General features: G+C 44.9%; 1 protein-coding gene across 1 annotated transcript in view; it reads right to left on the reverse strand.

Moving 5' to 3' along the window:
• Nucleotides 1-5689: 5689 nt before the first annotated feature.
• LOC147464339 (ADP-ribosylation factor GTPase-activating protein AGD2-like) overlaps nt 5690-13441 on the reverse strand; it is a 36199-nt gene continuing 28447 nt past the window's right edge. Inside the window, exons 2-4 of the mRNA XM_086514253.1 lie at nt 7136-7235; nt 6238-6749; nt 5690-6152 (exon numbers count right to left, since the gene is read on the reverse strand). Coding sequence (XP_086370379.1) covers nt 6029-6152; nt 6238-6749; nt 7136-7235 — 736 coding nt within the window. The 3' untranslated portion in view covers nt 5690-6028. The remainder of the gene's footprint in view (nt 6153-6237; nt 6750-7135; nt 7236-13441) is intronic.

The raw sequence follows: 13441 nt of genomic DNA on the forward strand, positions 1-13441 counted from the left end.
GGCCATTCATGGTACAAGAGATTCTGCCACAGGGGGCTGTCCAGTTAGTCACTCTGACAGGAGTTCCTTTGCCACTGGTAAACGGATCAAGGATTAAGTGCTATCACTCGCCCTAATTATATACAAAGCTAATGATGATAGCCATCCCACCACCATATGATTATCAACTCCCCAGCTCGGTATTTCTCTATGGCTTACCATCTTCATCTCTTCTCCAATCTTGATCATGACAGTTCTTATCTTAGAAAACTCCCCTTGTTTCACAGATGCATCATTTATTGCTGTTCTATCTCTGCTACCCTCTGTTCTTGTAATTTTCGAGGTTCAAGTCTCATTGGATAGACATTTTGATGATCGGATAGTGTTCGACGATTAAACCAGCTCAACTGCATCTCCCTTTTTCGTCTCTAACTTTTAAATGCACTCTTTCACCATCACATCTCTCTGTTTGCCTTTCTGGGGCTATCACTTCTGTATTACTCCTCAAATTGATTCAATTGGGTATCTGTTTCCTCTCTTTCACACACGTGCAAGGTCAGTGTCTCGAGGGTGTGAATTTCAAAAAATCTTTCCAAAGCACACATCTGGTCAATAGCCCCGTCCTGGGTAGTGAGACTCCATAGCCTAAAAGACAGGTGCCTAAAAGTGTTATTCTCTATCTCTGACAACATTTATATCTCGCTCTCTATCTCGGCCTTGTTCCTTCCTTTTCTCCCGCATTGTTCCCTTGCTTAATGAGTATCTTAGCATCTCTTAACCTCCCCCATCTTCTCTCCCTCAGCTGTGTTCCTTGGCTTAAATGAGCACCACATTATCTCTTAACCTCACCCACCTTCTCTCCCCCTGCTGTAAGGGTTGGCCCCAGATTCCTAATTCCCCTCACCCTTTCCCCTCTCTACACCTCACCCGAGCCACTAATTTCCCTCGCCCTTTTCCCCCCTATCAACCCCTAGACCACCCCCCTCTTCAGCCCTCGCCATCGTCCCCTCTCCAGACCTCGCCCTCGCCCCTCCCTATCAACCCCTCGCCCTCCCCTCTCCAGCCCTCGCCCTCGCCCTCCATATCGAGCCCTCGCCCTCATCCCCACCTATCGAGCCCTCGCCCTCGCCCTCCCCTATCGAAGTTGCCCTCCCGTCCTCGAACACTCGCCATCCCCTATCGACACTCGCTTCCTCTCCAGCCTTCAAATTAGCCCCCTGTCGAACCTGCACCTCTGCCATACCTCGCGAGTCCTCGCCCCCCTTCTCGCGCAGATCCTTGTTTTTGGCTGGGCCTCCACCTATTAAAGCTACATCAGCCGGTCTGCACCCAATTGAGAAAGGCGTTAATCCACCATTTTCTCTCGCAGCAGAACAGAACAAATAGAAAGAGGCTTTAACAAAGCTGCAATTTTTGGGATTGAATTGCAATTGTGCGAGACACAAGGATGTATGTACTGATGTATGTATTCACTGGGGATATTGTCCATGTATGATCTTTGGAATCCCACAAATCCACTCTGCTACAGTCAGTTTGATATAAGCTTTCAGTCAGTTTGATATAAGTTGTTGGGTTGTATAAAAGACACTACTACAGTGTGTACAATCGACAACAAATTGTTATGGCAGGCGGTAAAAAATTGTTGCCTAGGAAAAAGGCTCAACCACACAGAGAGGAAATTGATGCAACTGACGAAGAATCAGAACATACAAGCCATGGGGTCACTGACATGTCTTCTAGTGCTCCATCCGACGAAAGTTACAAGGTCTCGGCGTCAGAGGCACAGTCCAGCTCGGACGTGGATAGTGATAGCACTTCAAACGACAGCTCAAGTGATCAGGAGAAAGATCCAAAAGGAAAACGAAAAATCATGAGTCATGGTTAATCAGTCATGAGGTTGCTAGGCCTGAAAAAACAAAACATAAAACAAAGTTTTCACTAAATTTTCACTTGATAACTTGGGTATCAAATCACTAGCTGAAGCTATCCTCCCAGATGACATACCTGTCGGCATGGTTCATCAGATGTTGATTTTTTTTTTTTTAAATCAGAGGTCACACTTTGACAGCTGCACGTCTAGGAAATGCAATGGGGATGACCAACTTTCCCGCCCTGCAGCCTAGTACCCGTTCTTACTCAAAGCTCTCCAAAGTTGATACCATAAAGGCATGCAAGGCATTGTTCGAACCTGATCATCCTGAGCTGCAGCATCACAAAGCTCTCTTAGCAGCTTTCAGATATTACTTTTTGGTGCGAGATGCGCAAGGAGCAAAGGGAAAAGTAGAAGTGCCGACCACATTTCCACTGTGTGATGGTCTTTACTGCTTAATCAAGAACATTCCTTGTGGGTTTCATCAGATCCTCTTTACATCATTGCAGACAAGAGCGAAAAGGTTTAGAGCACAAGTACAGTCATCTCAATCCAGCTTCCAATGTTTTGCCGCGTCACTATTGGCCTGGGTGATCAACATCCGTATCAACCCTTTGGAAGTGGATAAGGATACAACAGTACCACTGCAAGTAAAAAGGAAATCTCTTGGCACAGATGATCAAAAGAAGAAACAAAAGAAAAGAGTCAAAGTGGTCAAAGATACGGCAGAGACCCTACGACCTCTGCCATTTTCAGAGAGTCAGACTAGGGTGACAGTTCCTCCAAGACGTTCTTCTTCTCACCCCGTTCCCATCTTCACAGTGCCAGAGGCCGTTGTGAGATCCGATGTTCTTAGTACGCCCACTACTGCTACTGAGGCGGTCTCTCTTCCACAGGTATCTCTTCCCACTCCTACCATTTATACTACTGCCAATATTACAACACCATTCTCGACAGCACCTGTAGTAGCCTCGTCATCCCCCCCCAATCTCCAGCTCACCTACTGAGCCTACTACCAGTGTCACTCCGATCACCCCGACCATTGCAGTGCCTCCAGGTAACCCTGCTACTACTACACCTCCACGTGCTACTACTGCTTCCTCTAGTGGAGGCGACTCGTCTTCGTTGTTGAAAATCTTTGAAGAAAACCTACAGGAGTCAAGAAATGCCATAGCAATGATTGAACTTGGTGCAGAGAAATTAGCAACCACCCACCAGAAGCACTCGGCCACATATGCGGCCATGGAAGGCTGCTTGCGAGTTGCAGAGAGTGCCATAGCGGATAGAGATGCTACAATTTTTGCCTTGCGTCAAGCTCTGCACGTAAAGGCACAGATTATTGAAGACCTCAGAGCTCAAATGCAAGGATTTCGGGACATGCTAGTCCAAGGGGACATGCAGTTTCAACAGCAACCTCAACCTACCATGGGGTACGGGTATGTTCGTCCAGCTAGATCAGTTCAGCCGTCTATGGGATATGCTGACTACAATCATCGACAGTTTGGGGGAAGTACAACTTCATAGCAGCAGTTTGACTACTACCCTCAGGGATTTCAGCAACCTGGCACCTTTGGCTCCTTACCGCACATGTCATCCTCCCAGACACTTCCCTGTGATGGCTACCCAAGCGTACATAGACATGGGTGTGCGAGTCAGAGGCCTCAGTACACTTCAGGTCAGGTACTCCCATCTGCCGAGCAGCAGGTGGCTGCTCCTTTCACTGAGAGTAGGTTTGTGGATACCCCTCATAGAGTACATAGTTTTCCCATCGATCTGATGGCTCCACCTCCAGAGGCTGATACTTCGGGTGCAGCAGTGGCCACCACTCCATCTCTTGGATGCCAGATTCATTCAGGAGCTCACCATTGTAAATATGCAGGGGATAATGGTTTTCTTTCACAGTTTTTCAGTCTCTCTCACCGAGACGGTGAGCGGTCTTGTGGCGGGCAACCTATAGCAAGGCTACAATGTCACTTTCATAGGACACAATTAGTACAGTTGGGACTTTACAGTTGGTCTTGGGTCTAAAGTTGGGTTTGGACGGTCACGCTGGGCAGTGACGTTGCATGGATACAGTGGTCTAGTGGACATCGTGGCCAGGTCACCACCACCACTCAGTCGGGATAGACTTAGATGTTGTCATTTATGAGCAGTTGGTGGCTCTTTATGGTTGTATATACAAGGAGTAGCGTTCTTGGTCAGGTGATCTTTATGTACTCGTTTTGAGTGAGTCGATGCACAGAGCACATCTTCACCTTCCCCGCACATCTGAGCCTCGACACCCCATTGTATGTAAGAGTCCAGGGCTGGAGCTGAGTGTGCTACCACGCCAGAGTCTGTATCAATTCTTTGAGATAGTCGAGTCATTTGTCCGTCTATTGGGCTGTTGTGTCTCTGTGAGCTCAGTTGTTTGTCTTTATTTCCTGTTTCAGTCTATTTTGAGTGAGATTGTCACGCACATTGCACTGAGGAGCACCCACTGTAGAGAGCACGACACACTATCTGCGCTACATAATTGATGTAAAGGATGGATTTGCATCTCACAGACTAGATGCAGGGTATGTAGAGGTGCATGTAGATGCCCAAAACATGAGAGCATACAAGGTCGATATACAACTCTTATAGCGCAGGCTTTCTTAGACCTTGCTACTATGCTACGGGGACACTTCACCCCCCACCTATGCATGTCATACTACACCCCAAGTTTGGTGCTGGATGAAGCTAGCTCATCTTTTGAATATCATGGTTGGACTCCCCTAGGGTAAGAGCTAAATCCATTATCTCACACTTGTTTACACGCCACCACATCAATCTACTTTACTCAAACAACATGTTTATTTTACTTTTGTCCTTTTTGAGAATACAAACATGTACATTCCATCTCAAGGGCCAACTTTGACCTCTAGAAGATCTAATAAAGCGAGCTTTCTCTCCCTCACTCCAACGTTCGCCCATAGCTCTTTCACTTGCTAATGACGTTTAACTAAATTTTCTAGGCAAGCACATGACTTGCTCATACAAGCATAGGCCTTCTTAGCATAACACGGGCAAGAGGGCTTCTTCTTCCACAAATAGCACACATCCACATACACTTGCCTACGGACACATGGATGCTCACATCACGAGTGTCATTAGGTGATCCTCCCCCCCCCCCAAAAAAAAAGGCCACTCTTAACATCCCCTTTGGTAGATAAAATAAAAGGATGGCCCCGTCCCTCTAAGAGAAGCTTGACACACTCAATGAGCCTCCTCATCTCTGCTCACTACGCTTACACTATCCACCAACTCTCAGGGTCTGAAGAGCTGTGCCATCGTCAAATTCTTCGATATACCAACTCCCACTGAAGCCTTGGACATGGGGAAGCAAACTATTTTGCATACCATACTCTCTGGTCACCTGATACAGCCAACTTTCTAGAGGCCTCATAAGTGAGCCTCCAGAGTCTTGTAGGTAATGCAAACCTCCCATGTATTGGGCCTTAGCCACATAGAAGCAAAATATTGAGATCAGCATGGATGTGAGGAATCAAGTGGCATGCCTTGCACTCAAAGAATGACACATTACACCGTCCACATTGCCTCCAATTCCAAAGGTATTTTCTTTTCTAAAAGAGGAGACGGCACTAACCCATACATGCCTCATTGGCAACTCACACCATAGTAACAATCTGGCTAGATTCCACTTTCTTTGTTGTGACATGCGGTAATTGAGCACTAAGGAAAGAGTTACTTTTGAACAGGTGTATACAACGAGCCAATGTGCCATGATGAATGGAGCGGAATGGAACGGGCGAGCATGGTGCGAATTCATTCAGCACTAAATTCCATTACAAAGCAATATAATATTAGAACTGATCTGAAGCAAATCAATAATCAAGATGCTATTTTCGTACATTGAACAGAACCTGAATTCAGGTAAGGAAATTTAGAACTCCTTATCATAGAAACATTGACTTTACTTACACAGCTTCGGAAGAATAATTTTTAACTTGCATGCCAAAATATGCATTTCTAGGAACCAGCAGAAAATTTTGTCTCTTTATGATGTGTTCCTCGTATACAAAATGTGGGGCATCTGACAGACATGTTACAGCATAAGCGATGAGAACACTCGGCCAAAAATCATCGCAACTCAGGGAACCATCTTGCTTCCCCTTGATGTAAAGCACAGTTGTTGAATCATGAAAAGCTAGTTACTTGGGACAAAAGCACAAAAAGCTCCTCATCCGTCACGGCACCAAGCTCCATAGCAATCTGCAGTGGTGTCTTGCCATCTTCATCAATAGCAGCTGGACTAGCTCCTCTGTGAGCCCAAGCAAATTGCGTGATTTGTGAGCAAACAGGTGAACTTGTATGTCAGACACTGAATATAAATCAAACAACCATACCTGGTAAGTAAGAGCTTTGCAACCGAGTTTTTTCTATACAGTATACAAAGGTGTAGCGGTGTTCTTCCAAGACTGTCTCGAGCATTCACTTGCGCTCCGTATTGTAATAAGAGCTCGACCATGCCGACATCATCCATATAGCAAGCCAAATGTAGAAGTACCCACCCATCCATTTTCAGACCATCCATGATGGAGTCCAAAGTTTTGGTCGACAAAGAAGAGCTTCCAAAACGCTTGGTCAGAAGGTCAAGTTCTGAATCAAGTGAGTTAGCATACCTGTTCTCACTCTCTGATGTCAATGCAGTTGGTGGCTCTGATGCAGGCTTTTGTGCGCCCTCTTGAGCTTGTGACATGGCTTGCTCATAAGTGGTATTGACATCAGCATCAAAACACAAAAGAAGAGCATAGACTATCTGCTTGTTATTGACTTGTACTGCATTCCAGATTCTACAAGCAACCGATAAGAGTCGCTGAGGCACACTACTTCTCAGAATAAACTGTTTTTCTGCATACTGAGCACATAACAAAAGAACGTTAAGTATTGAGAAAGCAAGAGAAGCCAACTTAATTCAACCATCTCTATACACCCGTGTCTAATTAATTCTACATTTGCGTATGACCTCTGCAGAAGCTACCTTAATCCAATTAAGAGAAGCAGTCAAGAGTATTCCAAGCCAAGTGTTCACTACGCAAGACCATACCAATTATCATGTCTACCAACTTGACCTTCTCTATGTATCATACTGATTTTCACTTCTCGCTCAGTGATGAAGTTTTGAACAGTGGCTCACATGGAGAAATAGCCCAAGAGTAATAGTAACTGCCGGAACGTTAAATTTACAGATATCTAGCTGTGACAGTCAAGATATATGAGAGAAAATGGAGAAGTATCACAAACCTTTGTATGTATGAATTTCTCCTTCAGTGATAAAGGATCTTTTGCACGAGGCTTGAAACTTGACACTGTTAGCTCCTCTTTATCTTCATCAAGATAGTTCCTGCAAAAATAAATCCCATGCTTATTTTATATGTTGACTGATAGAAAACGAAATATAAAAAAAGAGCAAAAACAAATCCTTCTATTAGTTATTAATTTGCCAATGGGCCAGTTTAATAATCAGCCACCTGCTTAATGGAGAACTAAACAAGATTTGGAATCTTATACACACATTTTGTGTAGCCTTGTGGAAACACAGTTGTTTACAAGCAACAGAGATATTGCTAAATTGCTCATCTCAGCAGGCACTTTGGTCCCAAAAGCAACTCAAAACTCACACACCATTTACACCGTGCTTAAAAGCACTTAAAAATCATCTTCTGAAAAAACTCAGGCTTGGGAAGCCACCCTAGCGAAAAAGCAAGCATTAGTATGAACGCTGCCTGCTGTATCATCATTCCGTACAGGCCCGCTTTTTCTGCCATGATGTGCAGCAGGTTTTGTGGTGCGAGTTGCAGGTGGCTGGGATTTATCTTTGGCAGGGAACTCTGGTGCACATGTGTGTGTGTCCCGTCCAGTCCATATCTGCGTCGTCAACATCTTGTCACATACTCCTTAGAGAAGTGCAAGCGTCCTCGGTTAAACCGGTGGACACAGAAACTCAACCAACATTGTTAACAGTTGCTACCCCATGCAGTCATGCAAACGAAGCCAATCAGTAGACCAATAACTTTTGACGAAGCGAGAGTGCTGCAATTGTGCATCTTTGGGCACGGATATAACAAAAAATAGACACAAAACATAGAGTGATTGCATGATACCATCCTCAAGTCTTTACGTTGTTCACATATGATTACCTAGCAAGCCAGCACTCATACCTCTCACGTATCATGCCTTTCCTCTATTCCATACACGATTGCCTAGTATACCTAAAACACATACTTTTCATGTATCATGCTCTAAGATGGCAAAAATATTTTTCAATTCTTTATTATTTATTGATATTATGATAAAACAAACACCATTCTATCATAGTTTTGAGTCAACTACTCAATCCCTCCCCAAAGGATCGAGCATATGATATCCACAGATTGAAGCATGATCACTTTATTCCAATATGGAAAACCAATATGTACGCTGAGAAAAAACCTTTGCTGGAGTTGTTGAAACTGAGAAAATCATCAAGAAGATGGTCAAAACTGAAATCTGTAGTGTCTCCAAACTCTCAACAGCTTTAGAGATTTTCAGAATATTCCGAAACACTCAACTGTAACGGCTTTCTTTTCACGCTTTTAGAGAAAAAACGATCTTATAAAACAACAAAAACAATTTGTGAATGATTTTCCATCCTTGCACACTCCCCCATCCAATTCCACGTTGGTCAACCCATGGTCAACATTGGTCAAACCTAACCCAAAGTGGTCAAATGAGGAATGTTCTCTACTCTTCCTGGTGAATTTTCAATTCCACTGCCTTCTTCCTCTAGATCTTCTTCTTCTAGTACCATCCTCTTATATGCTTCTCCTTCTTCAAAATGCTTGTTATTATTATTTGCTTTTATATAGAAATCCTCCCCTTGTTGAGTCAAGTTCTCCTTTGTTGTCATTAAATTTGTAAAAGCTTCCATCTTACTGAGGTGATCGCTCTTCTTATGAGAACAAGGGACGTATTGAGCTCTGATACCACTGTAACTGACAGGCATACATGCCAATGAGAATAATAATGATACAACTAAAAAATAACTGAAAAAAAATAGAAAACACCACAATTTGTCGATAATTTTCCATGCTTGCACACACACCCCCATAAGTGGTCAAATCAAGAATGTTCCCTACTCTTCTTGATAGAAAATGTCAATTTCGTTGCCTTCCTCCTCTAGATCTTCTTCTTATTGTACCATCTTCAAACATGCTTCTCCTTCTACAAAATGCTCATAATAATTATCTGCTTTATAAATATATGCTGTGCAAAAATCCTTCCCCTGTTGAGTCAAGTTCTCCTTGTCGTTAAATTTGTAAAAGCTTAATCTTGCCAAGGTGATTGCTTCTCTTATGAGAACAAGAAAGGTGTTCAGCTTCGAAACCACTGCTGGTGGGAATGACAATGATACAAGTGGATAAAAATGGAAAGCACTTAACAAGTCCACATGCAAGAGGCATCCCTTTAGAGAGAAATGGTCCTCAAGTTAAATGCCCCTGCTGTCCTATGACCTAGTATCTATGTGATGCCCTTTCTTGGATCTATCTCTAGTCTTACAATACGTACTCCTCCAGTTTAGTTGGGCCCTATGTTGCACCTAATCATGCGATACCCATGTTTTGCCTATGTTGCTTGTCTAGCTATATTATCTTCCGAAAGCGTCCCTTCTTTTGTGGATTGATGACCAATGCAAGCGGGATGCTTGTGTGATGTAGTATGTCACCTTTGAAGTAATCTCTAGATGCTTTGATCTCTTCAATGTAACCAGAACCTCATATACACTTATTGGATAGAGTTTGTTCAAAGCTATACCGTAGGCTAGGAGCATAGACAACACTAGAGATCACAAAGCGAGATGCTAGACGACGGATAAGAGCCATAACTCACTGAAAACGGCGAGCGTTTGAGGAGGCCCATGAGCTAGAGTTGTATCATCTACTTATGAGCATGAATTGTGCGACAACATGGCATACACTTAGAGAGCCTCGCCCTACCACCCCCATTCACTCATGGCATGACTATGCAGAGTGACTCTACAAGATCCCCGGTAGCCACCCATTCCAATGTGCATACCAACATGATCTATCTCCCCGTGATGCTAGCTCTCGTGAAGATTCCAAGGCTAATCGAGTGTATCTATCTCTGGGGAGAGTCCTGGTGCTATGCATAAAGGAGACTGCTCGAGTGAGCGCCTCCACTACCAACGGAGGGGCAGCAAGCTCCGCCCTAACAATCTGATGTGGTACTGAGGCCTTGGCACTAATCATCTGAGAGATCATAAAAACCAAAGGCCTCTCCATACATCTCCATCCATCAACACTACCAACTCTATTGTGATGGTCCACTGAGGGTCCCTATATCTCCACTCCGTATAGCATGGCAGAAGTAATGAGAGTGTCAGAGAGCCAGAGCTTTGTTCGAGGTTCCTGGAACTGAAACTACGAACACATCCTCTCCAGTCTCCCTAATGCTGCGTAAGTTCTGGTGAATCTCAAGTCTGCTCTCCTCAAGGAAAAAACTAGGCCACTGAAGACCAACCCGAGATAGGTATATGCATCTGTATACTCCACAGTCTCTTGACCATATGTAAAGGTGGGAGCTGATCACTTGATCTGATCCATTGTGCCGTGGTGTTAAACACCATTGCCTTTGGTCTTACCAAGATTCACTGACAATTCACTATCCTAGGCAAACACATGCAATGTATCCAAATGACGTTGCAGCCCCTCTGGAGAGTCTGAAATCAGCGCAATATCATCGGCGTATAACAACAGTGAAATCCATGTCCCTGCTAGCTAGGCACCTCTGTCTCTCTCTCGCTCTACATAGTCTGAAAACTCATCCTGTAGCACGGATAATGTGTCGTGCTCTCTACAGTGGGTGGTCCTCAGTGCAATGTGCGTGACAATCTCACTCAAACAGAATGAAAAGAAAGGAAACAATGGACATCAACAGAGCTCACAAAGGCACAACAACAGACCAGAACATATGACCTATCTCAAAGAACTGATACAGACTTTGGCATGGCAGCACACTTAGCTCCAGCCCAAGACTCACAGGTACAATGGGGGTGTCCAGGCTCAGATGTGCCGGGATGGTGAAGACGTGCTCTGTGTATAGACTCACTCTTGAAGAATACGTGAAAGATAATCCTGACCAAAACGCTACTACTCATATATACAACCATAAAGAGCCACCAACGGCTCATGAATGACAACACCTAAGTCTATCCCCACTGGGTGGCGATGGTGACCTGGCCACGATGTCCACTAAACCACCTATCCCTGCCACGTGTCGTTGCCCAGCGAGTCCGTCTAGTGTGAACCGACCAGACCAAAGACCAACTGTAAAGTCCAACTGTACTAACTGTCCTGTGAAAGTGACACTGTAACCTACTACAGGTTGCCCGCCACAAGACCGCTGCCCGTCCTGGAGAGCGGAACTGAAGAACTGAAAGATCGGCAATCTACTGTTGGTGGTCGGATGATGGAGGAGGAGGAGGAGGCTCGAAGAAAGGTGGGTAAGGAGATGGAGGCCATGTGTATGGTGAGGGGTAGTGGCCATGAGGAGGGTACATCGGATATGGAGTAGCCACCCCATGAGCAGCAGCAGACTGAGTAGAGTGAGTAGGTGGAAACCCAGGAAAAGACTGAGTAGGCTGAGATGGTGGAACAGGTGGTTGGAATCCAGGGAAGCTGTAGAAGTGCTACGGGAAAGATGTGGACTGGGAGGGGGAGGCCATAGCGGGTCCATGAAATTGTGATGAAGCCGATCCTGCTGGCTTAGACTCCATATTGGTAGGATTTGTTTTCTCTGCTGTTTGAGAATCCCCTGAATGGGCTTTGGAAACATCCCACTGTATCTGTGTTGCCAAGCAGGAACTTGCGTAGAAACCGGGGCTATACCTGTAGCTGTCTTTGAAATGGCTACAGCTTGGTATTTGGCACATGAGGGACACATTGTATGTACCACAGGAGAGAGGTCCTGAACTACAGCGGCCATATCATTTGCCTCTTTTAACTCTATTTGTTGAGTGTGGTCAATATGTTTGAGGTCTACTACCTATTGAGTGAGGACCTTTATGCGATCTTGAGCCGTAGCAATTAACATGTCCCTATCCATCGCTCGTTGAAGATGGCTGCGCACTTCCCTTTGCTACTATCATAGACAGCGCAATGCAGACCGTTGGTACCTTGCAATGAGAGGGTTGCATCCATAATCGTCGAAATGGCTCTTCTGTCCGCATCTAAAAGCCTATCGGCTTGAGGCGCAAAATTAGCATATATGCTATGCTGTTCTGATGTAGGTGTCCCAGAGCTGGATACCCCTGCAGTATCCCTAGGTGCCCTTGCACTAAGAGTAGTACGTGGTGCTGCCGACACAACTGGAAGTTGTGTTTTGGTGCCTGCAACACTACTCACAAGAGGTGGTGAGAAAGTAGAGGTGGACACAGAAGTAGTCATGGGCACTCTTGGTATTGCAGTATTGACGTCAGAGATTTTGACCTGTGATTCGGAGAAGGGTAGTGTTGCTAGCTGCTCAGTCGAATCTTTTTGTACTTTTGCCCTCTTGCGCAAGGTGCCTTTCCCTTTGGCTATTTTGGAACGGCCTTGTTCTTGTTCTTTGGCTTCATCTTGCAAGGTGAGAACTGTTGCATCTGCCTTTTGTTGCATAATTTGCACTACCCAATATATAATAGGAGCTGCATAGCAATTGAACCTTTCCGCTTTCCCCTTACGTTGAGTCCGAAAACGCTTTGCCCTGTCCTGTAGCGCTTTAAACAGCAGATGGTGAAATGGATACGACAGGCAATGGTAGAGACAATAAAAAGCATCGCATATTCCTGGAGAGCTTGGAGAAGATGGAACTACTGCTCTTTTCGATACGCGCAGTAAAAAATAATACTGTAAAATTGAATACAGCTGTGCTGACTCCTATGATAGTCTGCATGTGAGTGCAGCAACAATTCCTGGCATGCATTTGCAGTGTCTTCAGGGGAGAGATTCGAGAAGGTTTTGGTGGCGGGCAAAGGTGCCAGCACATTCAATATTCACATAGCCTGTCCGATATCCTCCACTGTAAGTGTAGTTCCATTTAGCTTTGGAAAAGTAAGCAAAAGGGAACTTAGCTTGGCACTAGAGATTGTGCAGGACAAATCGGCCTGAGCCAAATTTTGGAGACCCAAGTGTGTCATTTGCTGCTGAGAGAACACATCCTTGAGTAACGGGTTCGATGCCTGTAAATGATAGATCATTAGTAAAGGTACCTTTGAGATGGCACCAAAAGGGCGAGGCACCTAGACAGTGGTGACCTTGCCAACAGTGACTGATTGGGGTGAATCTTCCTCTGAAGATTCTTCTGAAAGCTGCTCTGAACTAGGGGTATAGTTTGATTTACTATCAGAGCTATCCCCAGAGGCAGAGGACTCTTCCTCCGACTAGAGGTGCTGCTCTCTATTCTGAGTACGAACCATCTTGATAAACTGTGCCCGAGAATCTTCAACTGAGAATCGGGTGGAGGAGCACGGCGAAGGAGCAAGGAGCAAGGAGAGAGAGCTCCTGGAGCACA

The sequence above is a fragment of the Adiantum capillus-veneris genome, chromosome 1, assembly GCF_014529385.1.
Source record: "Adiantum capillus-veneris isolate H3 chromosome 1, ASM1452938v2, whole genome shotgun sequence".
NCBI lineage: Eukaryota > Viridiplantae > Streptophyta > Polypodiopsida > Polypodiales > Pteridaceae > Adiantum > Adiantum capillus-veneris.